Source organism: Xiphophorus couchianus, chromosome 20 (genome assembly GCF_001444195.1).
Source record: "Xiphophorus couchianus chromosome 20, X_couchianus-1.0, whole genome shotgun sequence".
Lineage (NCBI taxonomy): Eukaryota > Metazoa > Chordata > Actinopteri > Cyprinodontiformes > Poeciliidae > Xiphophorus > Xiphophorus couchianus.
In genome coordinates, this window is record NC_040247.1 from 15,087,687 (window position 1) to 15,115,481 (window position 27,795).

General features: G+C 35.1%; 2 protein-coding genes across 4 annotated transcripts; both read right to left on the reverse strand.

Moving 5' to 3' along the window:
• Positions 1-2,331: 2,331 nt before the first annotated feature.
• On the reverse strand, positions 2,332-11,338 carry LOC114135488 (green-sensitive opsin). Of its 2 annotated transcripts, XM_028002810.1 has the most exons (7): positions 11,072-11,338; positions 10,458-10,535; positions 5,964-6,336; positions 5,689-5,857; positions 4,568-4,733; positions 3,652-3,891; positions 2,332-3,229 (listed from the first exon to the last, which is right to left on the reverse strand). In XM_028002810.1, exons 3-7 carry the CDS (start codon positions 6,325-6,327, stop codon positions 3,131-3,133), a joined length of 1,038 nt encoding a protein of 345 aa, XP_027858611.1. In that variant the 5' UTR covers positions 6,328-6,336; positions 10,458-10,535; positions 11,072-11,338; the 3' UTR covers positions 2,332-3,130. The 2 variants fall into 2 exon arrangements, with proteins under 2 accessions (XP_027858611.1, XP_027858609.1); XM_028002808.1 differs by lacking the exons at positions 10,458-10,535; positions 11,072-11,338 and having other exon boundaries at positions 5,964-9,315.
• Positions 11,339-17,938: 6,600 nt separating this feature from the next.
• On the reverse strand, positions 17,939-26,983 carry LOC114135486 (sodium- and chloride-dependent GABA transporter 2-like). 2 transcript variants are annotated; one of them, XM_028002806.1, is made up of 15 exons: positions 26,867-26,983; positions 25,595-25,793; positions 25,095-25,229; positions 24,661-24,801; positions 24,485-24,569; positions 24,280-24,412; positions 24,060-24,194; positions 22,907-23,010; positions 22,698-22,822; positions 22,496-22,608; positions 22,266-22,403; positions 21,101-21,203; positions 20,925-21,025; positions 20,255-20,425; positions 17,939-19,980 (listed from the first exon to the last, which is right to left on the reverse strand). In XM_028002806.1, exons 2-15 carry the CDS (start codon positions 25,785-25,787, stop codon positions 19,816-19,818), a joined length of 1,842 nt encoding a protein of 613 aa, XP_027858607.1. In that variant the 5' UTR covers positions 25,788-25,793; positions 26,867-26,983; the 3' UTR covers positions 17,939-19,815. The 2 variants fall into 2 exon arrangements, with proteins under 2 accessions (XP_027858607.1, XP_027858606.1); XM_028002805.1 differs by lacking the exon at positions 26,867-26,983 and having other exon boundaries at positions 25,595-25,874.
• Between the last annotated feature and the right edge of the window lie 812 nt (positions 26,984-27,795).

Here is a 27,795-nt window from a genome sequence, read left to right on the forward strand (position 1 = left end):
CTCTTGGTTGCCAGTTGTGCTGTCTAAAGGTAATATTTGCTTTTGTTTAATATTTTAAATGTTTTGGTATAAATAGTGCCTTCTGCTAACAAAATGAGTCATTTTGACCATGATTGCCACTGTTTAGGCATTTGTGTTAACTGTTTTGAAAATGTGGAGTTTGAGTTGACAACTGCATCGAAGTAATCCAGAAAAGCTGTAAGCGTAATCTTTTGTATATGTTTTTGCATGCAAATGCTTGAACAAGTTGTTATAATATGTCAAGAATATTTCTATAAATTTGCATTAGTCTTTTTCTAAATCTGTCCTGAATTGGTAAATTGGTCCAGTTGAATCCCGATTTTTTCCACTGAAGGCAAACGTGTGAAACATTATATTAACCAATGGTCAACTAGTTTTTTTTTAAATGGCTCAAAGGTGTATGTCATGAACTATTAACTGGCAAGCAGCTAATAGATGCTATTAACTGCAACTGGTTATAGACGCTATAACTCTGGTTGTAGCGTCTATAACCAGAGCACAGCATGATGTTACATTTCTGACAGTGGAAGGACAAAGATTTGGAAAGGGTCAACAGCCAGTGAGAAGAAGATGATGAAGAGGAGTGAGGCTCTGACAGAGGAATTAGGAGGCTAAACAGATGCAGAGGCAGAGTGACATCAGTTGCATCGCTCCAACATCATCAGGCAATGCTTTACGACCCACAACAGGATGCTGGTGGACTTCCGTTCAACCTACTATTCAATCTTTTCTGACCCCATTGCGGAATTTTTTTTGTCCTCATGGAGTTAAAAAGTATCATCAGCCACATATACTTTATGGTCCTAATATGTGCCATGGTGAAGAGCGTGATGAATTCAGATGCCTGCAGAGGCTGAAAAGGCACTGAGAGATTCTTTTCACACCATATCACAATAGTAGATATTTGTTGTGATGTGAATGAGAGTTTGTGAGCCAACAGGCATGAAAAGCCAGGAGGTGTAGGAAGACTGCACTGTAATTCCTACAGCACTGTATGTGCTTTAAGGAGATTGTCTTATGTTCCCATTTCTACTTTTGTTTTTTTATGCTCTGAAGTGCTCTCTTTTCCTTTCCTGTCCCAATAGGATGGTCTGTCAACAAATTGCAGTAAAAGGGTAAATGTGAATATTGTCCAATCTCTTGCCATTGATCTCCCACAATTACAATTTACTAAACATGTCATCAAAACTGTAGCCATAGTTTACAACAGAACACCCCTCAAGAGTTCACTATTATATTAACAACATGCCAAATTAATTTGACTGTCTTATCCATACACAGTGACACAACAACTTGTCATACTGAGGCTCTGACATGTTTATTGAAACAGATATCCACTTTCAAGAGATCAACTAAGGATTTTGAGAGACTGGCTTTTGATGGTAGTTTGTGATATTTTTCTATTTGTAGGATTTGTTTTGAGAAATGCACTTACTGTTGCAAATGTTGAGAAAAACTCAACTGAGAAAAACTGTTGTGTGCTTGTGCAATACAACCATTAATGTTATATATCTGCTTATCCCTGCAAAATGGAGGGAAAGGCTGGTGCCTACTTTCAGCAGTTTTTGGGTGAGAAGCAGGTACACCCTGAACGGGTTGTCTGTCTGTCAAAGGGCAACATATACATACAGGACAAACAACCATTGTCAGAGTTTTGCAAATAGTTATCTCATGAATAAGTTTATCTCTCTACTCTAAGCTGGAAACAAGGTGAGGTGGACCATGCTGTTCTTGGAGAAACCAGTTTCAACTAGTTCAGAGAGACCCCTCTACTCCTTATCTTTAAGTTTCTGTTGTATTACCGACCCCCACCCCGCTTTCAATAAAACCAGTCTGCTGCAGGGGGACAAGCTGGAGTTGTACTGAGGCACCACTGAGACTCTCCCCCTTTGCAAAGGCTGAAGTGATACTATTCTCTGTGTGGTTCTTTATATGTACAGGTTAAAATACCCAACAACTATGCACTCACACACTCACATTTAAGAACCCTATGTATAATTAATCATGTTTTTAGCATGTGAGACGAATGCATAGGGAGAACATGCAAACTCCATGCGGACAGACCCCAGCTCTTAGATTTGGTCCCAGGATCATCTTGCTGCACCACTGTGTAGCCCTTATGCTGTAAGACACAGTTAAGGAAAAAACACCTTTAAAAATATATAATATCAAACGTATAAAAATTTAGAAGTTAACATCCATGGTCTTCCTACCCTCTAGTCTTGGGGGAACAGCCAATCAGTGTCAAGGAAAATGAATCTTGCTCCTTGATTGGCTACCCTGCTAATAGTGAATCAACTAGCATTGGTGTTTCAAGTTCCCAAGTTGAATTTTACTTCAACTATTTCAAAATGCTCTACGAAATAATCTGCCCATAGACAAATTTTCTGCAAATAAATGGGAGTTACATTCCACATGTTATCATTGATTTCATGTCATCATTGGGTCAGCCATACTAACCAGTACAAAATCAGACAAGAAAGAAATTACTGAAAGAAAACATGTAGTTTTACTGCTGGGTATGATGCAAGTGGGAATGATCCAATTTCCAATTTACCTGCTCCTTCAATAACTTTTTTCATCTTTCAATTGCATAGACAACAAGGAAGCACAAACCAATGCGTCTTTTTATGCATGCATTTAATCTGTATCTCTATACTTTTTCTTTTTTTAGAAAATATTTACAGGCTATTACGACAGAGGCTGAAACAAATGCAAAATTTCACATTTCATAAATATACATAGGTGAATCTCACCCACTCACCATCTGAACATTTCACAAGCAGATGTTACCAACACAGTTGAGCAAGGAAACACACATCAGGCTGTGTCTCATCTTAGAGTCCTTTTTTTTATTATTATTTGTTTATTTTTTTATTTTTTTTGTTGCTTATTTGTTTTTGTTGTTTTTTTTAATAATTTTTCCCCAGATGTAGATAATATTCATAAATGTGTGCAGCAAAACATCACAGGCCAGTATTTAGAGATTAAAGTCCTTTTGTTGCAGCAAAGTTTGCCTTGAATCCATTTCTTTATTTCCATGTCCATAACACGCAGAATTAAGAAAACATAAGGAAGGAGGTTGTCTGAAGATGTGTAGCTGTAATCATTAAGCTGCAGTGGAGACTTCTGTCTTGCTGGTCGACACTGAGGTCTCATCCTCAACCATGCCACCCATTCCAATTGTTGCCAGCATGCAGTTACGGAACTGAAATACAAACATGAAGAAATATCTGAAAGATCACTCAAGTTTTGAATTACATTTAACTATATTATAGCAATATTGTGTGTTTTTCCTCCATAGCAATAATATTTAATCTTTCTGGAAGACACTAATTCTCTTCACTTTGAACTACCTTGTTGCTGAAATGTGCTATACAAATAAACTCATTTTAAAATGAAACGATGACTTGACTTCATGTAAAAAAAAAAAAACTTGTACTAAAGAAACACATTTTATGTTGGTCTGAAAGGACATAACACAAACTTGCAGTAATAATTATTTAACTTTTTCACAGAAAAATTATAAACTGAAACTGAATTTCAAGGAAAATAAAATATGCATAGATTTTTCTGACCTTTTTTAGATACAACATTCTACGCATAATGTAAAATGTAAAAAAAACTGACCTGTTTGTTCATCAGAATGTAGATAATTGGGTTAAATAATGCTGAGCTCTTGGAGAAAAAGGCAGGAATGGCCATGGCGGTAGCCGAGAAGGCAGCTCCTCTGTTAAAGAAAATCCACGCAGCGAAGGAAGCGTAGGGGACCCAAGCAAGAAGGAAGCCGACAACCATCAGGACGCACATACGTGTCACTTCCTTCTCAGCTTTCTGAGTGGAAGCTGAGTCCTGCTGCTGGGCTGCAGCCTGGAAATGAGTTCAACAACAGGTCATGTCAGTATTTGATTGTTTTAGACATTTTATTATACAGTAAGATCAAGATTGCAGTTAGGAAAAAGGATGTTTGTAATGCAGATAGATGCCCCCCCTAACAGACATGACAGAGAAAGCAATGATTTTCATGTGAAGTATGAATGATGTTTCAATTACTTGAATTGAATGAATCGCGTTAGACATACAAGGCAGCTTGTGAGCTACCAACTCATGTAAGTAAGCTGTTGAAATATTTAAAAAAACTTCAAAACATTAATATCTATGATAAGAGATATATTCTAATTACTTTCCATAAATAACTTACTGTTTAGTGTTTTTCATTAACCATTGTCATGGCATTAAATCTGAGGTTTTCATGGCACATGCCTTGCAATTTGCACCATATATTGTTGAAGGATCTTGAATCCATGCATTCCAGCAGACATTCACCCACGCAATTATTTTTTTAAACAAATCTCAAAAGAAACTAAGAGTTTGAGAAAAAATACATTTGTTCAAAAATACTGCATCATCCACATGCTTCATGCAATTTGGACTGGTTGGTGTAGAAATTAATCTGTTAGCTGTCAGTTTGTAATATTCTGTAGTAACACAACATTAAAAACATGGAATTTATATTGATGACTATATTTTAAACTTCAACACTTACAGCTTTGACTGTCATCACAAGACTCCCATATGTGAAGAAGATTGTGAAGACAGGGAAACAGAAGTGGCAGGAGAACAAGTACATCACGTATGATTCATTGTTGAAACCTGGGGCCAACGTGTAATAGTCAGGTCCACAGGATACCTGAAGACCCTCAGGAATATACCTATAGACAGAAGACAAAGTGTAAGCAACTGGTTGTCTCTGCTTACGTTGTTCTAAGTTGTTGTTTATGTATGAACTTTCTTGAAAAGAAAAGATTTGCTCTTAAAACAAAAATAATAAAAAAGCAATAACAAGGTGCTGTGACTTAAGTGAAGTTGTGAGTGACTAAGCCATTTTTAAATCAAGTGTTTAAGAACTAAAACCTTGCCTAAGCTGAATTTCAGTGTGTCATCTCACTTTAGTATTTAATCAATTTTGCCTTCTTTGTTTGTTTGCTCTGAAAGGTGAACCAGTTCTTTCTGTGAAAGTCTGAAATCTTTTCAGAAATTCACTGACTTCATTTAATCACATTACAAGATAGCAAAATCACATTATGCTGAAAACAATTACTTTTTATCTAAAATTCCTCCATTTCAGCATCACCACCTTCCCCTCTAAGGTCTTGGAGACCTTGTCTGAGACAAATATATTTTAACATAAATTCAGGTAAATAATCAATGTTTCTTCCATATTTTTTTCTGCCAAATGCAGAAGATCTCATTTTCCTTGCCAGTCTGCTGAATGAGTGCATCTGTAAATAAATAATATTCTCCTTGGTTGTGTACATCTATGATTATGATCAGGAACTTTAAAGAAAACAAATCCCAAGTTAGAGTAATGGTTGTCTGCAATGCACAAAGAGTATGATTCTCTAGGTTTGGTTGCATGTTATAGAAGCAACCCAGCTAAAAGGAAATAAACTTCTTTGCTTGAACAGCAAGCAGCTTTTGAGGTTAATTGTTAGCAAAATAACAAACATGAAATTATGCAAAGATTTTAAAATCCACAATCTAACACCCAGATTTGTTAGAAAGGAAATAAAGCTACAAAGAATCACAAGAAGGAATGTTTCATTTTTGCTACACTGCCCTACAGATGTGGGGATGCTATTGGATCCATTATTGTAAATTTCTCACCTTGACCAGCCCACCAAAGGAGGAGTCGCACAGGAGAGAGCCATGACCCAGGTAAATCCACAGCCAATTGCAGAATGGGTGGCAGTAAATTTAAAACTACCCATTGGTTTACAGACTACTATGTATCTCTCAATAGCTAAGACCACAAGAGACCATAGTGATACTTGACCTGTTGTAGACAAAGAACAAAACGAGCTGTGACGTGAAACCAGTTAAAGGATAATTGAGGTAACAATAATTTACTTAGGGAAGATTAGCATATTTCTAAACTTTACCTCCAATTGTAGCAAAGAAACCTTCCATATCACAGCCTAAGGGTCCCATAGAAAAATAGCCCATCAAAGAAGAGTATACGGTGGCTGTGAATCCAAAGATGATCATGATCAATCCTGCTACCGCCAAGTTCACCAGGATATAGTTGAGAGGCTGCCGGAGCTTCTTGTTCTGAGCTGTGACCACCAGTGTCAGACCATTGATTGGGAAGCCGGTGACGATCAGGAAGAACATGTACGCAGCTAATAATTTGAATTGCCATGGATCTGCCAAATAGTACTGTGGATACTCAAAGGGACTCCTCACCAGCCCCGTCCTGTTGTTCATGGGGATGTAGAAGTTCTTGCCCTCTGTGCCATTCTCCATCTTCTCAGGCTGTGATTTGAATTAGCAGAATAGAGTAAAACCTAAAGCTCTGTCTTTGCAGCTGTCTCTGCTCTCTTACTTCTTACATGGAGCCATGGTTATATACCCCTTAGGCACGTTATAAGAAGATGAGCTAAGAGGATCTGGGAATTCAGCCCATAATCTCTTGGTATAATCACTCGTTAATCAGTGATCTCTTTTTTCAAGATTTTAGGGCAAGTTTTGGGACCAATGAGGTCACAGAATCGATTTCCTAACATTGGGTCGATGATAGAAAGATCTTTCAGGTTTCTTCTTTCTGTTTGTCTAGTATATTCTGTCTGTTTTTGATTTTACTAGACAGGTATTATTTTATTCAAAGTGACAAATGACAGTGGTAAACAAATTTTCCCTGGAAATATGTGTACATACCAACTTAGTTAACTCTAATTCTGGTTTCGGTTGCTTCGCCCAACCTTGAACATGAGGTTTGTAAACAATTTAAATCGAACAAAGCAAAACAACTTGTTGGTTATGACTTAAATGGAATTAAAGGTGGACCCTGTTTGACAACCCTGGGTCACTATCCATTTAGATGGGTTACAGCTAACAATTCCCAAATAGGATTTCACAGTAAGGGTCTGTGTCCACTGTAAACCTGAATCTCTGAGTTGGTTTCCTTGAGGAATTAGAAGGCTAAGAAACAAGTTTTATATTAACATCCAAAGTGTCCAAGTCCAAAAGTAAGTAAAGTAAAAAGCAATGAGTATTAAATCATAACACAATTTCTGTAGTAAATGGAAGACAAATATCAACTTGAGATGTAAGACAGAATATGAAAAAAATAAGTGAACAAGCTCTAATGTCTGATTTATCAGTAGGTCTAGAATTAGGCTACAGGAAGGAAGCATCCCAGACAGGCTCTCTGAACAAATTGCTAAAGTATAAACCAATCACTAAAGACAGATTTTGGAACCGTTACTGTGTCAGACATGGGATTGTTGGCATTAAGTGATTGTAATTCACGCCAGGTTTTCTACGACCTACTTCTGCTTTTGTCGTTCACGTAGTCAAAGGGTAACCCAGGACTCTGAACTAACTGGCATCCAGTCTCCATTTAGTACTCTATCCCAGTGAAACATGCAGCGTCAACAGGGGACGGTGGTTCCAAACTGTTGAGAACCAGCAATACTGTTACAGATTTATCTGATTTTCCCTCCTCACCAGCGATCAGATGTTGTTGTATTAAACTACGAACAAACAAACCAACCTTAATTCTAACAGATATGATACAAAATGTATGCATTGAATATTTAGTATTCAGTTTTTTTATGCCTTCCAGGTTTCTATTGCTTATCCCAACATCTTGAGAAGTCTTTAAAAAGTCAAAAGCGGTACCACTAACATAGCCTTCCCCTGAACAACCTGGGGAACAACTCATACATCTTGACATAAACCACTTACTGTGAAGCAAAGCCACCATCACAAGCATCCATCACCAGTCTGATCTCAGCACCCTACACTGAAAGTCATCAATTCAGGAATGACAATTGAAAACTTCTAAAGAGCACTGCTCAGACAGATACTGAAAGCATAGTGGATAAAGCACATTATGTCAAATACCTAAATCAGTCTGTTAACGTTAAATTATTGTCAACAGCTGAAAATAAAACTCCTGCCAATGTGAGACAGTTAAATTGTTTTCCTGCCAAACTAGAATGAGTTCATGTCCATTTTCTTCTTTTAAAACAGTTCAGAGGTTTTTCCAGTGGAATTGATAAAGTGTGTTTATATCGGGCACTGATAGGTATTTTCAAATGAGAGGAGAGACATCTTCACTAATTATATGAAGATGTCCATTTGCCTCCTAATTAAGCTCAGAGGATTATGGTGAGCTGGAAGATAAGGAACAGACAAAGGCATTCAAAAATTCTGTGACATTCCTGGAAACAATCAGCGCTGTGTGTGAACATTTCATTTATAAAATTTCTTGAAATAACATTACAGTTTGGATGCCAGTGCATAAACAATTACAATTAAACAATAAAATTTTACATTTGATCTCTCATCAACATATAGAGAATACTCATAAAAGAGCCTGTAAGTACATTATATTTGCCTCAATATTTGAATTAAGTTATAATCAATTCCATTACCATTGGTATAAAAAATACTTTACCCATAGATGGAGACATCTTCTACAAAAATGACTTCATATTCTTTTCAGACTGATATACAGTATGTCAGCAATGTTATTTATAATCTCTTTATTTTATTTTATTTAGATCCCGCAATGATGAATTGCTTTTTGAGATCTCTTAGCCTTTGCCTTAGCAGGAACAGAAGAAATCTGCTAGTCTGCTTATTATCCTTACATGTCCCCTACTATAACTGGTTAAAATTTACAACACTCTGGATATACGCACATTTATGTCTCACTGAACTCATTTTGAACTCATAAGTTTTAATAACTATTTACTAATTCAAGTATCCTAAGTAGAAATTTCAATTAAGATATAAACAAAATTTCATTTCACATACATATTTAAAGCTAGAGCTATCATAGGATGCGAAAAATCTAATTTATGAGAGTTGCAGAGAGCTGTGAAATGTCTGAAAGAGACAATATTCTTTCAGACATTGTAACTGGCTGTCATTAAAACGAGCATCTCTAGCCAATGGCCAGCTAATGCTTACCTTGAGCAGATGCAATTTGCAAATCAATCAACAAGAAAGCAGATTTCTGGTTTGTCTAATTGAATAAGAACATGATCCGTGTTTTCTGGCCCGAGGTAAACAGCTGAGCTGCTCCGGATCCTCTTGACTAGCATCAATTGGTTTACCATTAACGGACGTAATGTACAAGCCAACAGTAAAGATGTAATGGGATCCGGCTTCTTTAAACAAAGTAGACTTAAAAGGCCTGCTTCTAGTTTCCAGGAAAAATCTGGCATATTTATCTGCACCCCTGGTAAAGACATTCAAGAAGGTTTAAAATAGTTTAATTTTATTATGGAATCTTTATTTTATGCTAAAAGGTTTTGAAAAATTCAATTATTCATTGAAATATATTTATGTAGTGTTGAAAAACACTTATGTTATTTGGCTTTTTCATAAAATACTCTATTTGAACCTAGTGTAACTGGGTCTATATTGTTGTATATTTTCACAAAATGTTTTCTTTAATTTATTTGCCCTCTTATACTTGTCTGTCTTTGTGTTCCTCTGTGTCTGCTATGAGGGGTTTGGTCCTCCAGCTCCGCCCTACTTTCTTCTTCTTTTGTTCAGGGTCCTCCAGCACCATTATAAATGTTAAGTTATTTCCTCTTCCCTTTTGTTAATCGTTCCACTGGGAAGAGGCAAGTTTTATAATCTATTGTAATCCTTTCATTTATATTGTCCAAATGTTTATTTTTTTTCTTCTGTATTAATGTTAGGTTAATATTTTCATTCGAGTTGCTATTATGCATTTATAAGATTTGATGAATGCTAACATTATGATTTTGTATAGATCGGGTTGGAGAACTGGAGCACATGCTACGTGCTAATGCTAATATCTCCCGATTGACAGGCTGAATAAACGGAGTCCGCCTCCAAACCCAGACTCGGTGTTTTTATGGTTTGTCCTATAAACACACAACGCAGAAGTCCACCGGTCACACTAGCATACATGTGTTTTGATTGTGGAAGAAAATTGGTGTAAAACTCACATACGTAGGGAGAACAAGCATGAAAACACAATGCCTCCATTATCAGTGTAAAACCTTTATGCCACAACCAGTGAGTCTAACATTGTCAAATGTTACATAAACCCAATAAGGTAAGTTCACTTTTATCCCTTAAAACACCAAATACAATATCTCAAACTTCAATGCTGGATTATTGTATCAGTAAAAAAAAATAGAGCAATGGTGTCCAAACCTTCTGCCATGCAAACCCAAATACTCAACCAGAAAAGTGATTCACAAAAAAACACATTAAACACCTCTTTAATTAAAAGCATGTGCATGCAAACATGTTTATGACCATATTTTAAAATAAATAATGAAATTGACACTGTGTATATATATATATATATATATATATATATATATGTATGTGTGTGTGTGTGTGTGTGTATATACATTTAAAAAGGGAAGACATAACTCCACCTATCAGTCATTCCAGGGTGTTTGTCAGCAACCGACCAATCGGCGGCCGCAATTTGTCCCGAAGTACACGGCCCCAATCTGGAGGAATGAACTTCCGTCAACATTGCTGGGGTTTATCATTGCTAGGCTAACAAGCTGCGGTCATAGAGAATTTGAGGAAAATAATAGGAAGTTATTGTTCAGTGTTATCATTGGGGAACATGCAATCCCGACAGTCATTATCCAGAGCCTGTAGCGGGCGGAATACAATTTATTACATTTCCAAAACCCAAACGGAGTCTGGAATAACGCAGTAAATTGATCAAGGCCTGCAGCCGACCTCATGCCAGTTGAATGAAACTGTGACCGACTACAACCACCACATGTTCGACTGCACCAGGTAATAAACATCCCATTTTCTGTCATAAAGACACTTATTGACTGTCAAATTAAAGATCAATAAGTGAAGCTAGTAATGTTTGATTGGTTTTATGTGTGTAAATTCCAATGATGGCTCTATGGCAGCATGAAAGCAAGCTGTCATAGTTAATGCGGTATTTACATTTAAGCAACTTTTTATGCTTTTTCCTGAAGGCAGTTTTTCACAAGCCGGTATTATTTAAGTCATTACTCACCCATTTTGTATGTGCGAAATGCGTCCAACACAGGTTTCACACTCACATTCAATGAGACTTTGTGCCCCTCATCCTCCCTCTGGCAGGAAAGACTTGGGCTTTAACGTTCATTTCTCCGTTGTTTCCCGCAAATAACCTTACAGAGCTGATGTAGGACGTGTTGGAGAATTTTCTTGCTTGTCGTCTTTGCTGATAAGACAAAAATGACTCAAAAAATGTCTTTGGGATAACACATTGCGTTTCACTACCACCGTCATTAGGATATTGTAGGAGGTTTGCTCTACTTCCTCGTGGGGGCGGAAGTGGAGCCTTTAATTACCCCATGTCAATTGGGGTTCAACAACCGGAAGTGACTGATTCCCATAGATTTTAAACCTAATACTTTGTGAACTGAGTTGCACAAATGAATTTTAAAAATGGAAAGGACGTCATAGTTTATTAAATATTTCTATTAATCTTTATGTAATTGTATTAATGCTGAGCATCACAGAAGTACACCTATGAATACTAGTAAAAACTCACAAGTGCCTAAAATTGTGCTATTTCTGTTTGCTTCCCTTGGGATCGTCATTTAAATTTGTCTGACCAGAAAACTAATGCAATATTTTCAATACAGTTATTAGAGCAACACTATGTATGCAAGAAATCCATTAGCTAAAGCTTCTAATAGAATACAGAATAAATATATCCATTGCAATATTTTCTCGAAATACATAAAACAAAAATTCTATTCAGAGGATTCAGCCAACAAACTTGTAACAGAAACTGTTTGAGTTTCTAATGCCTATTTAAATAACTAGATTACTGGCTGAGGTTACCCGACCTGTCTCACGATGAATAAAGTTTGGGAGCACCTGAGGTAATCCCTTTACATGCAAGTCCTGTCTGTGGACATGTAATCTTACACCATTTGATGCTCAAAATCCCATTAAATCATTACATTTTAAGAAAAATAAATACTGACTGAAACTGTTTGATTCCCCTTAAATCTGTAAGTGATTAAGATTTTAAAGAATTTATTTATTATCAACAGAAGATTTTACAGCTGTAGGTTTTTAAGTGCCCTTCATTTCGTCAAATTACATTAAGCAAGTTCTGACTTTTGGAGGCAAAGATTAAAGTTTATATTTGTTACACCATGTGGATCCAAATTGTTTTTACACTGTACAAAATTGGAAAATCACTTAAGCCATCTCTATGAGCCCCTTACTTTCAAAGAAACCAGCACTTTAGACATTCACTGAAGCAGGAGTATTCATGTAATTTTTATGCACTTAAAACAATTATTTTGTATAAAACTACATATATTTGAAACTACATATTCATGTGCTACTGTGTGCTAAATTAATCTTTTTTTAAAAAGTTGATTTAGCCAATGAAAAAAATGTTTATTTCTGGGCTGGTGCTGCCAGTAACTTAACATAAACCTCCCAATAAGCAGTTTTCTAACGATTAAAAAAAATAGAAGCCTCAGATCAATTAAAAAGTGTTGAGCAAATACATTTCAGGACTTAGTTTTCATTATTTGCTGAATTTATTGCATACATTTTTACAGACTTGTAAAAATGTATTCAACTAGGGTACATAGTTTATATACTATATATAGTTTATAGTTTAAGCCCCTGTTCTTTGCAAAATACCTTAAATTCAGGTTTCTTAGGAATTAAAATGATGCTGAAACCGACATTCAAATGAAAAAAATGTGTATTGAGCTGGATTTTAATGAGATGTTGGCAACATTTTCCACTGAATCAACAAGATGTGTTCTGGTAAAAAGGAGCTGACCTCATCATTGATTAATTGCCAGTACTAATTTATAATTAGTACCTAATGAATAGCTCAGTAGCTTCTTATATGCTTCTTATGTAACAGATATATATTTTAAGTATTCAACAAAACATAATCGGGAATTTGGCAGTATGTGATGATTCAGTAATGTTGGTCATTTCTAGCTTATGGTAAAATAATCATTGCCTAATTAGTGGCTGAAGTAAGAAGTCATCAAGATGAAATGGGATTTATATTAAATTACAAAATTAAAATGTACATAAATATTGACTTTTGACAAAACACAATCAGAAGTTTATCACTACATAATTGTTTGTTCATTTCACATGGAACTAAATATAGCGAATGGCCCAAGTTGCTTTTACCAGGTTACCAGATGCCTTTTATTTCTGCACAAACTGGACGTTTATATAAACAATAATGATAATTAGTGAATTTTAATAGCAATAATTTTACTGTATAGAAAATAGAAATATCAAAACCACCATAGTGACAATGAATGCCTGGAAAAGTTCATTTGACAGCATTGTTTTATAACTAGCATTGGGATGTCTTTAAATTTACTTGTTTAGTAACTGGATTCTATTTGATTAATTTCATTATTTTGCTGATATATTTCTGTGTCATTGTGTAGAAACTTAATATTTGTTATTATTTGTTTGCCATGAGATGACTAACATAAAGTACATTACAATTTTGCATCATTCTAAATGGGTGATATTCAGGGTTGTCTAACATCTAGCTCTGTTTCTTCAGTTACTGTAACAGCTAAACTTTATATAGTTTGACAAAATGTTTTCAGTTTATTTTCATGTTTGAGATCCCTGGAAATAGGTTTTATTTTCTTAGTTTAATAAATAAACTTGATCAACCAATAATGTATTGCTGTTGCAAAGAGAAAATCTGTAACTAAAGATTTAATCCCAAAAAGAAAGTGATATGTGTTATTGTAATGCAAAGATTCATGGAAGTGCCCTGGATGCATTGACAGGAAGCCATCTGCCGCAGAGTTTCCACAAGAATGCCAATTCCCACAAGTGGGATTTCTAGACCAAGAAGCTTGCGCTTATCCGCTTAGCATCCAAAAATTGTCACTAGCAAGCTGTTAAACCGGAGGGGTTTGGCCCTTCCTAATCTTCAATCCTGACAAATTGGATTCACACCTTCTACGCAAGTCAGAGGTGATAAGTAGGTTGTCTAGGAGTCACGGTGCACGTTAGGGGTGACACCTGTCTTCTTTAATTCATGTGAAGTGATTACATTCAGGCTGAATTGTTCACAGAAAAGAGGTCAACTCGTGTAACACTGAGATCAAAGAGTGAATCGGTATTCTGTGGGGATTTTTTTTATTATTTACAATAAGACTTATTATGCAGCCATTGTTGGTAGAATTTTAACATTATCTTATAGAATATATATATATATATATATATATATATATATATATATATATATATATATATATATATATATTTGAAAAGTCTCAATTTGGAGAGACAACTATTTTTTTTACCTTTTTTCACTACCAGTGAAACTGATTAAGCTAATGGCTAGTCAGAGTGGAGCCATATTCAAACAACATTTCCTAAAATTACCATCAAAATTTAGTTCAATGCTTCATACAAAATATATTTAAACTATTACTTTTGTTCAAGCTAGTTACTTCAAAGAATTGTTGAGTGTTCAGATTATTTTAGCCTATTGTTTTTTAGCTAAAGGCTAAAAATCACAGAGCTTGAGTATTTGGGGAAAACCAGTCATGGATGCACTGAATTATCAACTGCATCTCATGGCAGACATTTAAAATATTATATGTATTTTGTTCACTTACTGCACAGAGAATATTTTATTTTAAAATGTAGCCCTCCAAGGTGGAAAAAAAATACAGATGAGCGCATGATTGGTGTCAGTTTTGTTGGAGGATATTGAACTCACCTGATCTTGAATTGAGCAGAGTTCTTCATACGAACATGACATCTGTTCACGGGTTGCAGATAATGTTGACATTGCCTTCATTTATCTGTATAGGATTTGTGATTTTATTACAGTAAAAAGGAACACAGACCTCATAGTGCTTTAATGGCATAGCCCACGGAGGCAAATGTCCTTTGACAATCAATTCAGTTTGGCTTCAGATAACTAAAACAGGAAAGTAAGTGAATGAGAACAGAGATTTTGAGTTTGTATAGGTAAAGACAGCAGCAGAGATAACCTGTGTGAACTGAGCTTATTCCTGGAAAGGTTGAATTTGCACTTCCCCAGTTGACCCATTATTTTTGGTATCAGGCCTTTCCTGAGAGTCCTGTCACGATCTCATCAAAGCAAGTAGAAAAAGTGGAGGGCTTGAGGGTTGAACAGTCCAGTTAATGTTAACTTTTCTGCTTACAGTCATTATGTTTTGGTCATTTTCATAAACTGACTCGTGTAAATAAGAATGTAAATAAGGTATTCTATCTATCTAAAATTTAAATAATTTTAGATAGATAGATAGATAAATATGTGACATCTGTTGTAATAAGGATATCAGAGCTGAGCGCTAAATGAGATTTACATAAAAGCCTGAGCAAGATGAGAAGTCCAAAAAAAGCTTAGATCACTGTGGTGCCATGCTACATGCTTACAGTCACGCATAAACAACAGCTAATTGGCATTAACTCTCTGCTTTGCAGTGACAAGTACTTAGCACACTAGTAGGGCCGAAGTGTGATGAAACTGTGACAGGAAGCAAACAAGAACTACATCTAATCTTTTAGTCGGTCAGGAAGACACATAACAGTGATCTAGAACACCTTGCAAAGCACAGAAATCAAGTTAAACTACTGCAAATAGTTTTGTGTTTTAATTGATGAACGAGTGCATAAGAAATAGATGACAAAAAAATGTAAAATCGGTAAAAGCATCTAAACTTTATTTATAAATAGAAATCTCACTGGAGTAAATGGTAGTTATGAAAGAAAGAACAGCCATTCAAAAAAATCTGCCTAAGAAATATTTTCAGTTGGAAAAAACATATGTTAATGAGAAAAGTGTTAACCAATAACAGAAAACCAGAAAACTAATAACAGATACAACTTTAAAGAATAAATACCACACATTAAATGCATAACATGGCAGGTTTTCTGTGATCAGATCCGAAAAACTTTAGCGGGCACAAAATGAGATAAAAGTCTATGTCACCACATCAACAGTTTTGATTTTAATATGTTAAACACATAACCACACAAAAAAAATTCTATAAATAAATCTTTGTAGATGTTGCTGCAATTAATTTTCAAATGAATTGGTTTGTCTTGTGTAACTTAACAATGGCAGGACACCATTCTTGAAATAAATCTTAATTAGTAATTGCATTTTTTTGTGAAAACCACAGAAAACATAAAGAGAAAAAACTTTTTCTATGGATTCCCAGAAAACGGATCCACCATCCAGACGATAAGTCAGGTTGTTTTGGGTCTGCAGAAAGTCTAACATGGTGAAGTAAACGAAGTGAAAGAGAAACCAAACCAACTCATAAGAAACCCAAACTATTTCAGTCACAAGCTGTATTAGGGCTAATTTAGACATACATGTAAATCAGTCCTATGCAGTGACTTTTAAATATTCCATTTAAAGTCAGCCACCATCAAACAATCCACTTGTTTGATGGGAAGAACATTGATGTGAGAGAAGTCTCTCAGGCCCTGCTGCCATAGACTGACTGATGACGTGATCAGTCCTGTTTAATCTCAGCCTTCACAGTGGCTTTGACAGTCGTGCAGCTAGGATTACTCCCTAATGCCACCCTCTCTCTTCCACACCTTTCCTATTCCTCTGTTATATCTTTTACCATATATGGATGTACTGTGAGCAGGTAAAAAAGCTGAGTGCTGTTACCATGCCTGGATTCCTATTGCATATTTTGAAGATAAACCTGACAAGTAAGGGGACTGATTTTTACCACCACAAAATGTCTTTGTGTGCAAAAACTCAAGGATTATTTTATTATAGCATTAAAGAAAGATCTCTTTAAATGTTTTCCATTGTGGCTGAAGCGCCCTCTAGAGGCAAACTTTAACTCACTCAAGATTTCTAGAATAGAAATACAATAGAAAAATCCTCTATAACCCCACAATGGGAAATTTTTTTCAACACATTTTTCAATAACGGTCAAAGAAATGTAATCATTTAATTCTCAATCAATTAAGCCCTATCTATTTACATATAGTAAAAAATAAAAGTTATTTATTATGTGAAGTCTTCTAGAAAATCAGACACAAACCGTTAAAGATGCCCACAGATTTAGAGTATCATTTTTTTGTGTGATGGAAGTAGCTCAAGACATCCCTAATGTTTCGGGGTATTGCTCTATATGTTTTTATTGTCTTGTGTATGATGTGAGGCACACAGTTCTGTGTTAATAGGATATCTTCACCTAAACTCTATGAAACTTTATTTCAATAGATGGGAGACATAATTGTCTTTTTTATTTATGAGGGGGACTGTTTCTTTGTAAAACATTTAAATTTAGCACCGCCTTTTGTCCAATAAGCACATTAAAAAAACTATTTATGTATGTCTGTATATATAAAATCTGATATATTTGCTATCAGCATAATGTCTCCACCTCCATACTTCACATTTGATATGGCCTCCTAGGGTTTGTAAACGTCCCCCTTTTTTTAAAACCAAATATACACAAAAACAGTAACAGTTTGAGTTTTATTAGCACAGGAATGTCTCCAAAAGCTAAACTTTGTTCTTATGTACATGTGCTAACTGTAATCTTTCTTTTTATATCCCTCTTGAAGTAACGGCTTCTTCCTCTCTGAGTGACTTCTCAGCTCTTGTTGACTATAATGATGAATTCTCTCAGCAGCTTCATCCAGCATCTTCACGTCTTTTGCTTTTGTTCTATCTTTGATAGGCCTACGTACATTTACCCCCAAAACTCATCCATCTCTGGACCAACAAAGCCTTTCAAAACAATACATTCTCGTGTTATTAGATTGCGTGTAATTGTTTGAACATATTAATCTGGTACATTCGGGTATCTGGCAAGACTGATTCATTCAGGTTTAGAGACAAAGAAGGCACCAGTAATTATATAGCATGATGGATTTATTAAAATATAATTTATGTCTAACCTTTAACCAAAAAAGTTTTTTAATGCTCCATTCAAACCCAACATAATATATTCTGAAATGAAATTAAATATGATACCCTCATAGACATTTTGAAGTATAGGATAAGAAAATGAGACAAGCAAGGTATAAAAAAGGGTTTTTGAAATGTTGACTTGAAACCAAAGGTTTGCAGTTACAAAAATGAAAGAGAAGCAATCTGAAAACAAACTGAAAACAATGAAATGAGGAATGAGTCATTATGTAGCTCAATTATGGAAAGAAGAAACAACCCAGTTGAGCTGAGCAGTAGTTTGTAATTAAAGAACTATTAAGCATTAAATAGGGCAGTTTTGCTTTATTTCATTTGAACGGACACATTTCTGGATTTCTGTGTTTCAGATTTTATTCAAAATAGTTATATGATTTCGTAAGCAAAGCTCTACTATGCTTAAGAGAATTATCTTTTTATGGTATGGTGACCAAGAACAACAACTTAAAAAGGAGTAACCACCCAAAAAGGTATACTACGTTAGTCCTTTTAGCTCAATTTCCCCCTCAGTATCTCACACAAAACACTCATCAAATAACTTTGTAAAAAATCCATATATATTTGCATGTAATGTATTTCTTTTTCTTCTGGATTAATAACTGTGTTGTTGTTTTTTTACCACATTGGTAGTGGAATAAATTGAATACAGATAAAGATAGTGTGCTGTGTACGTAGGTAACCACAGTATTGAAATTATGTCAATACTGTGGCATAATTTCATAGCCACAGTATTTAGTATCTGGACTGAACGTGTTGTTTTAGTAACTGGTTCTCAGTCTGGATTTCCTTAAAAGGTTTCATGTTGCACCAGCTGCACCTGGTGCAACATGACATGACAGTGTAAGTTGGCTGAACAGTTTTGTTTCACGTTACCCTCTAATCTGTCTGTGACTAAAGCTGTGAATAGACTACAGGCCAGTTTTTTCACAGTTTCAAGTGTCAGTGGAGAGCTGGTTTGCTGCAGCAAGCTTATGGTGTTTAGTAAAGTGCTGGAGGATATTTAACCTGGGTTGAACATTTGTCCTTTTATATTTAAGTATGACTTGGAAAAGTATTTCATTGCTTCATAATATATATTTGAAATGAAATTGTAAAAGAATACTTTAAGTTGATTTTATTTTCTTCCAATTGATATATATTTTTTATTTTCTTTCCTGACACATCAACCTTACAGGGAGTCAGAGTAATTCTTGAATAAAACCTCTGTATCCTAACAGAATACGGTGCTATTCTTTAATAAATTATTCTTTTTAACATAGTTTTGACATTTTCATTTAAGCATGCTCCAGTAAATCTTTACACATGCTATTAACTCTTATAAAAAAGATATTTTTATTTTGCTGTCCCTTGCCTTGAAATATTTTCTCAATTTCAACTTTCAGACCCAATCAAGTGATTGACTAATGAGTATTTCAAAAAGACTATGTAGCTCCAGGGGTTTGCTATCTTTCTATAAGGTAGGATTAGTTTTAACCTTTGATCCATTTGTTTACAAGGAACTTAAACTTAGCTATTATTACAGCAAAAACCATAATGTCACATTTCATCTTCGGATTTGTAAATAGATCTAGTCCCAAATGATTCTTATATTTGGCAGATTTAGATTTAGAATAGGCACAGTAATGCCAGAAAATGTCCACTGATTATTAAAAAAATAAATATATTTTTTAACATGCCACCTTTTAATCAAACAGAAATAAAGAGTGATAAATTACTATTATTCAAAACTGATACTCTTTTAAATCTAAATCTGTCAAGAATCTATATAATTTTCACTAGACAGACAAACAGACAGACATGGTTGATTAAACTACGGATGACCTCAGAACTGTGTTTTCTGTTTCCTGTGGATGATTGGCTGGACGCAGTGTGGACAAGTCTGTGAATGACTGAAATGCTTCAGGGTTTGATGCTTTCTTTATTGTGCCAGCTGGTACATTCTTTGCTGGAGTGCAGAGATGTTTTAGCCTCTGTGTAGAAGGAAAGAAAGACCATTTGTCATTTTAGTATGTGTTAAGATGACTTATAAAGAAGAATGACAACAGGTGCAATGTACAAATTAGAAAGGTAGAAATGATAGAAAAATATATTAAAGACAAAGATGGTGTCCTGCAAAAGTTGATTTTGTTTGCCAGTTTTTTGTTGTAAATTAAAGCTTTTTTTTTTTTTTACATCAGATACGCCAGTGCCCTCCCAGCCTTGATGCCTAATTAATAGAATAATTTCAAAATTCAATATGTTTACCTGTTTTAGTGTTCCTGGAGTGATGCTCACAGCATACACCATCCACAGCGGAACAAGCAATGTTGAAGAGAGAGTGAAGAATAGTCCAAAGGCGTATCCCCACCATGGATATTCATACGTGTTGTTGAATTTCAAAGGTTTATGTTTGATCACAGAGAACAGAAACGTGAACTAGAAGAAAAAGGTACAAAAAAGCGCAACATCAGTTTATTTAATGCACTGCAGCCTTAAAGCTTCAGAGAATTTTCAACATTTTGAAATTTGTTGGACTACATTTGGATCCTCACTGTAATATGCACAAGGATGTTTCTAGCATCTAGTCTGCACTCAACCCTGCACCGCTACAGGTTTGGTTAGGCAGTATTTTATTAATCCAGAGGAAATTATGAGGTAGTCTGTTGCATTCATACAGATCTGTACATGATATATACTGTACATAATTAAAAACAAAATAAAAAATATAAAAACTGCTACAAATGGAATAGAGGGAAACAATCAAAACATTAATTTCCCTGTTTCTCACATTCCCCCCTGTTCCTGAGATTGCTCCTCTATTGAGAGAAAACATTATCCAAAGGGTGGCTGGTTTTGTTTAGAGCTGTGCTCAACTTGGACAGCTGATATGCACAAAAAATAAATTAATGCAAAATATCACAAAATAAACACTTACGGTACAGATAGCTGGTGTGATGTACCTCCAGCAGTATTTCATGAAAGGCCAGGGACGATAACCAATCATGTCTTTCACATTATCATAGTGACGATCTGCACCTGAAACATTAGATACTATTAGTTTGCTGACATGCAGCAGCACAGTAGAGGAAGCCATTAAAAACTTGAGCATACCATAAACCCATCCAATACAGATAGACTGAAGAAGAGCAAAAAATAGAAGTGTCATCCCGCTGCAAGCATAGTAGTCAAACAGCTGGAAAACATAAAGGCCTCCCTGAAAAAAACACAGTCTCCATCACTCGAAGTATTCTAGCTGTATACAAACTACAGAAAATCTTTATAGAAACACATTATTATTATTATAATTATTATTATTATAACTCTCATTTGAGTTTTACAGATGCCTCTTCATAACATGAGTCCAAATTACTCCAGGGAAATGTCTATTCACAGATTGTTTCATATAGCAAATCAAAAATTTGTCAAAAATAGCTGAAATACTTAAGTGCAATGCTCACAGTTGGCTTGGCGTTTGCAAGCAACCAATCAAGGAACACCATTAATTTTCCTTGGAGCTGATTGGCTGTACCCCAGTAGCGTAAATAAGGAAAACTGTAGATATTAGTTTCTGTTGTAGTGCAAAGACTGTTTTTCCTGTGCATATTATTGCATATTGAGGTATATTTGGTGCTTTAACTATTAGAATAGACAGATGTAAGCATTCCCAAGAGTATCTCAAGTATTTGTGGATTTCATCTATTCATGAGTGGTTCAGATACTTAACCTAACCTCTGTAAATACCTTGGGTCCACTGTATTCATTGACCATGTTATGTACAATGTTACTGGTATTTCCAACGATGTTGCCACTTAATATCAGTGTTGTATGTAGTGTTTTATTGTCATTAATCTAGTCATTGAAAATTCAAATCAACACACATCATCTCAAGTCAATCATTGTATTACAGTTCATTTGTTTGAGGCTTGTGAGTGTTTAATGGTTGAGAAAATTTTTAGTTAAGCCGCTCAATTTCATAAATAACTAAAACTCCCAAGATCCCAAACCAGAGTAGAGTTTTGTATTTAGGGCTCTACTTGAGGTGTAGACATATGATCTGAGTGGTTCACTCAGATCATATGAACTGATCACTTTGTTGGTCTAGAAAGAAAATAGAAGACTTGTTTTCATAACAATACATATATCAATATTTTCAATGTCATAATCTCGAGCGTCTGTCAAGATTCTGACCCGTTTTTAGTCGTATTTTGAAGTAAATTCAGCTTTGTTTGCGTTTGTTCATACTTTAGATAAAGGATTAACTGTTCAAACCACTCACCTCCGTTACCATCACAAGACCAACCAGGAAACCTCCAGCACAAATTGTGAGAAGAAGCAATCTACGTAGAAGGGTTTTTTGAAAGAAGGATGGATACATGTCGGAGATGGTTGTAACCAAGGACTCCTGATATACAAACTGTTGAGGTAAGAGATATTGTTCAGTAAAATTACAGGTGTACTTTCGTATAAGACTTTCAGTTTTAAATAAAAAAATACTATGTATCCTACCTGACTATCTAATCCCAAGAAGATGATCATAAAAAGGAAAAATATTGCCCAAAGCTGAGGCAGAGGCATTAAAGCTACAGCACGAGGATAAGCAATGAATGCCAAGCCTGGGCCTGTTAGATGACATCAAAAATTTTCTTTAGTATGTCTTATCACTATCACTTGGAATCTCTGTTAAACATAAATCATCAACTTCCAGTACCTGATTCAGCCACCATGGAAATTTCCACATTCTGCTCTTTTGCCATAAAACCGAGCACAGAGAAAATGGCAAAGCCGGCTACAAAGCTGGTTAAACTGTTCAGCAGGCATAGGTAAATACAATCCCTGTTTGGAGGAAGTGTAAAGAAATAGTGTTAATTATATCATAATGAAATAATTATATGCTGAGTGAAAAAAAATCACATCTACCTGTAACAGTTGTTGTTGTATTTGTTGTAACTTCCCAAAGATGTCAGAACACCTGTGCAAACCCCATAGGAGTAGAAAATTTGGCTGCCTGCATCCATCCATACCTGAAAATGTAAATTTTGTTGTGTTATCAGGACCTAAGTGTGCATATCTCATTGAAATGAAATTTGATATACCAAGAATGTCTACACACCCCCATTAAACCACCAAAATATAACTTTCCCCACTTTTGTCTTCTTTAAATGTTTTTTTTTTTACTTTTAGGTTCTGTAACAAAACTCAGACATCTTCACAGAACAGTTGTATTTATACTGACATTAATTTATGTGAGCAGAGAGGGATCTGGATACAGGCCACACTAAAAAAATGAAAACAATTCATAATTTGACTGCTATTTCACAAACAAGCACTACTTTGTGTTGGTCTATCCAATTACAACCCTTAAAATTCACTTATGTTGCTACGAAATTTGGAAAATCTCAAAGTGTAATAATATTACTGCAAAAGCACTGCATCTTGGCAATTGTGAAAGTTTCATGCTGCATATCTTAATACTCATCTTATGAGTCACTGAGTGTCACTGAGTGTGACTAATATTTTGTCACATTTCTGTAGAAGAAGGAGTGCTGTGAAAACAAGTTTGTGATAAACACGCTAACAAGTCAGGGCTTGAATGTAATTACGTTTTGACATGTCCTGTGAGAATATGTATTGAGTCACCAACCTTCTATTTTATTGGTACAGCTGCACTTTGTAAAAAAATAAAATCAGCCCAATTTAAAAATCTGAAGTCAGCATTTTATGGTGCAAAAGACGTCATTTATAATGAGTCCCAAGTAGAAATCTGTGCATATTGTTAGAAGAATAGAAGGTTGAGTCACCGACCTTCTATTTTATTGGTACAGCTGCACTTTGTGCCCTTCCCTTATTACCACAAAATCCTAGAAGATAACAATCTTAATATTTGCATATTAGTAAAACGATATGCCAGGATTCTCTGGATTACGTTCCCTTTTCAAAATATTTTGAATCATAAGGATTTTAAATGTGGAGAATCGATTACATTTGCTACAAAAGATAGATACAAAGCCAAATATTTATGAATTAAGTCTTAGAAGACAAAAAAAACAGCTTTACAGGTTTAAAATGGTACCTCTGGGTCAGCGAGGCGGGACGGGTCAGGGTAGAGGTAGAAAAGAATGCCGTCTTTTGCTCCTGGTAATGTCAGTCCACGGACAAGCAACACTGCCAGCATCACGTACGGAAATGTAGCTGTGAAATACACCACCTAATACACAAAGATTACAGTGACTGTGAGTACAAGATAACAAGAAATCAGAAATGAAAGGAAATCTGTTAGTTCTGTACTGTACCTTTCCTGTGGATTTAACTCCATTCCAGATGTAGAAATAACACAACACCCAAGCAAGGAGCAGACAAAGAGCCAGATCCCAACGAACACTTCCGATGTTATCAATTCCATTGGACAGCCCCAATATTCTCCTCCTGTGACACACTTTATTCAGTAACGCACACAAACAGAAGATCTGAAATAATGTTTCGCTTCCTGATACTTACTCCCAAAACTGAACGACTGAAGATGTCGTGTTGGCGTACAAGTGGAAAGAGGATGTGTCATTGTGACCATGTTCAAAACAAGCGACTTACAAGGAAGCAGAGATGTTGTAATTAGCAGGGGAAAAACAAACTTAGGTGAACGATGACGTAAAAGATCCTGAAAACCAGCTTTTTACCTGTATTCCAACTGTTATTGCAGCTCACCCATGGAAGCTCAGTTCTGAAGGACGAAAACAGGTAGAGAAAAGTCCATGCCAGAATGACGATGTAATACACCCCGGTGTACAAAACAACAACTTGGCTTCCATAACCCAGGCCTATGGAGAGACAGGTATGCCTTTAGCAAGATATGTGGAATACTTATATATATATATATATATATATATGAGCAGACTTGAAAAATATTGACTCAAGTCAATATTTTCCATGCCTGTCCTACCCATTAAACTTTTTTCACATTTTTTTAACCTCACTTTCCAGCAGGACAATTGCTCAAAACATACAGTTCAGTTATAATGGAATCGTTTTGATCAAAACCTTTTTTGTGTTAGAAAATGTTTGCTTGATTCTACCCAGGTGGCATCAGTATTGTGACAGCTTTAGCACATACCTTCAAAAAGAGGACACATATTCCTCCAACATGTTATTCCACCCTGGCTGGTGAATTGACCCAAAGATGTCTCAAGGAAGAAGAGTGGGATGCCACAGGTGAATAGAAATAAAACATAAGGAATGAAGAAAACGCCTTCAAAACAAACAAGTCAGTGATTAGTATCTCAGAAATACCAACACAAGGTTGCTGTTGACTCTTACACCTTAGCCTTTTTTCTTACATTTAATAATGTCAACAGTGCTGAATATTTTTAATCATTCTTATTTATCAAGAAATACTCTACAAAACAATACTAACATAGCTATTTGCCAACTCTTCTCTTTGGCCGCCTTTTGAGGTGGTTTTGAGGTGTAACATTAGCAAAACTTTAATTCCTGACATTGCCCATTATTATTGCCCTCACATTAATCATGCAAATCTCACTTTATTTTGACAACTGACTTTTCATTAGGATATAGCTAGCGAATGTCCAGCTCTCAACAACAACAAAGATTTACCTCCTCCATTTTTGTAGCAAAGGTAGGGAAATCTCCAAACGTTTCCAAGACCCACAATATGTCCAGCCACCGCCAGGATGAACTCCATCTTTGTGGCCCATTGGTCCCTCACATGAGTTTTTGGCTCAATGCTGAAAGGTCTTTCCCCAGGGTTTGGTTTTGTTTTCACATGGGAGGTTTGTTTTGGGTCCATTTTAACCTTGGTCAGGATTAGATAAGTATCATTAAGTACGCAATGGACACAGTGTTTATTAGTTAAATACATTTATAAACAGCATACATTTACAATCTGCAATACATTTAAGTTAAGTATGGCATAAGTAGACAGCATGAAATCATAAATTCAGTCAGTCAAATTTCCATTGCTAATATTACAATTTCTTTATTATTATCATCAATGGTTTTTTAAAAAGTTTTTTTACATTATCATTGGTAGTATTATTTTTATTATGATCAGTAATGTAATGAAGGACTTGTACATATTTTTTTCTCATATAACAGTTTTTTATTTTCTTTCTTTATCTACCACGTCAACAAAAAACACTCTCCTTTCTATGAATACGTTAAGGACTGCTTGTGATTTGTTTTTGCATATTTAGTTTTGTTTCTAACTGTTCACTTAAGCTTACTACCTTTATTTTATGTGTTTATATAGCAATAAAAAAACTAATAAAATAAATAAATTCAGACAATTTTTACATGAATTATATATCTATATATATATCAATTAAGACTCCTCTAATTGAAAATAGAGAACAATCTTATCCTGGACTTGGGACCCTTCGACTGATGTTATTTTGGTTTAGCTTTGAAAGGAATTTTATTTTACAGTTTTGAAAACAAAGTGATTTATTCCTTTTGTGTTTGGGAATAAATATAGTTATTCAAACCTAAACCCGTCTCTGCTTCCCTGGGTTCTGACTCACTGGCTCCCCCTTGTTGTCGAAGAACTTGTCGATGCGACACTTATCCGTATCAGCTTGGTGCTTACACACACATCATGTATATGTGCATCAATTTTTTTTTTTTGTTCTTGTGTCTCCATTAACTTCCATATCATAGTTGTCAAATAAAAATTCACGAGTCTAACCATCTGTATAATACACCCACACACCTTCACACATATATTAATAGATTAACACAGACTAACCAAATTAGCTCTTTTTTTTCTCTAATAAGAAACTAACATATTATAACACTTATGTATCAAGTCCATGCAAAGAGTCAAATTTTAAACAACTTTTAGTGCAGTTACACAAGTCTCTATCTTACCTTGAGCAGAACAGGTTCTTTCCTGTCGCTTCAGAAGATCAAATACCTGATGCTTCATGACACGTAGAGCATGGTTTCTGAAGGAGTGGCCACTGAGAGTAATACAACCTATTTCCTCAAAACCAACAGAGACCAAAGTTACATTTAAGTTGTCAGTGACTGTTTTGTCCAGATAAGGCAGATAATCGCCTCAGACCCTGTGCAGGGGCTCAAACTTATCTTAAGGGCTACAGGCCTTAGATATAGAAAATTTGTTCCCCCCCTTACTCTCCTTATGGATTTTTTTAAATACAAGGAAACAAGTCTCTTTCAAACAATAGTGCATTTACTTATTAATCAGACATTGTATCATTTGACTCAAAATGATGGAAAGTCAGCACTATTTTCACACACATGTCAAACTGTTGAATCTGGAGGCTTCCTAAAGTCTATTCACGCTGTTCTTTTGTGTTACACTGCATATCCAGAACAAGTATTCACAGAAATACTAGATAAGTTTCTTGGTAATTTATGGTCAGACAAAACAATCTGGTCAAAAATATAATATAAAGTTTCCAGAAAGAGCCACAGAAAGTTTTTTTTTTTTTTAGAAACATCAAAAATACAAAATGAGCTAAAATGATCATACAATATAATAATTGGTGACATTGTGGCTGATATTCACAGAAATTATTTAAATTTTAAAGGTATAGTGTAGACAGAAGTCATAAATATTGTTACAAATAAATGTGTTCAGAATAACTTTCTTTTCTCATTGCTATAAAAAAAGTAAAATGCTTTTATGCTGTAGTGAACTGAATTAACGATTATTTCAATATTACCCTATTGTATGGAAGATCCTCCAAAGAGAATACCAGGACATATGGTAAATAATCATTACATATATCTGTTCTCATTTCCTGCTGTGGTACATAACATCAACACAGACA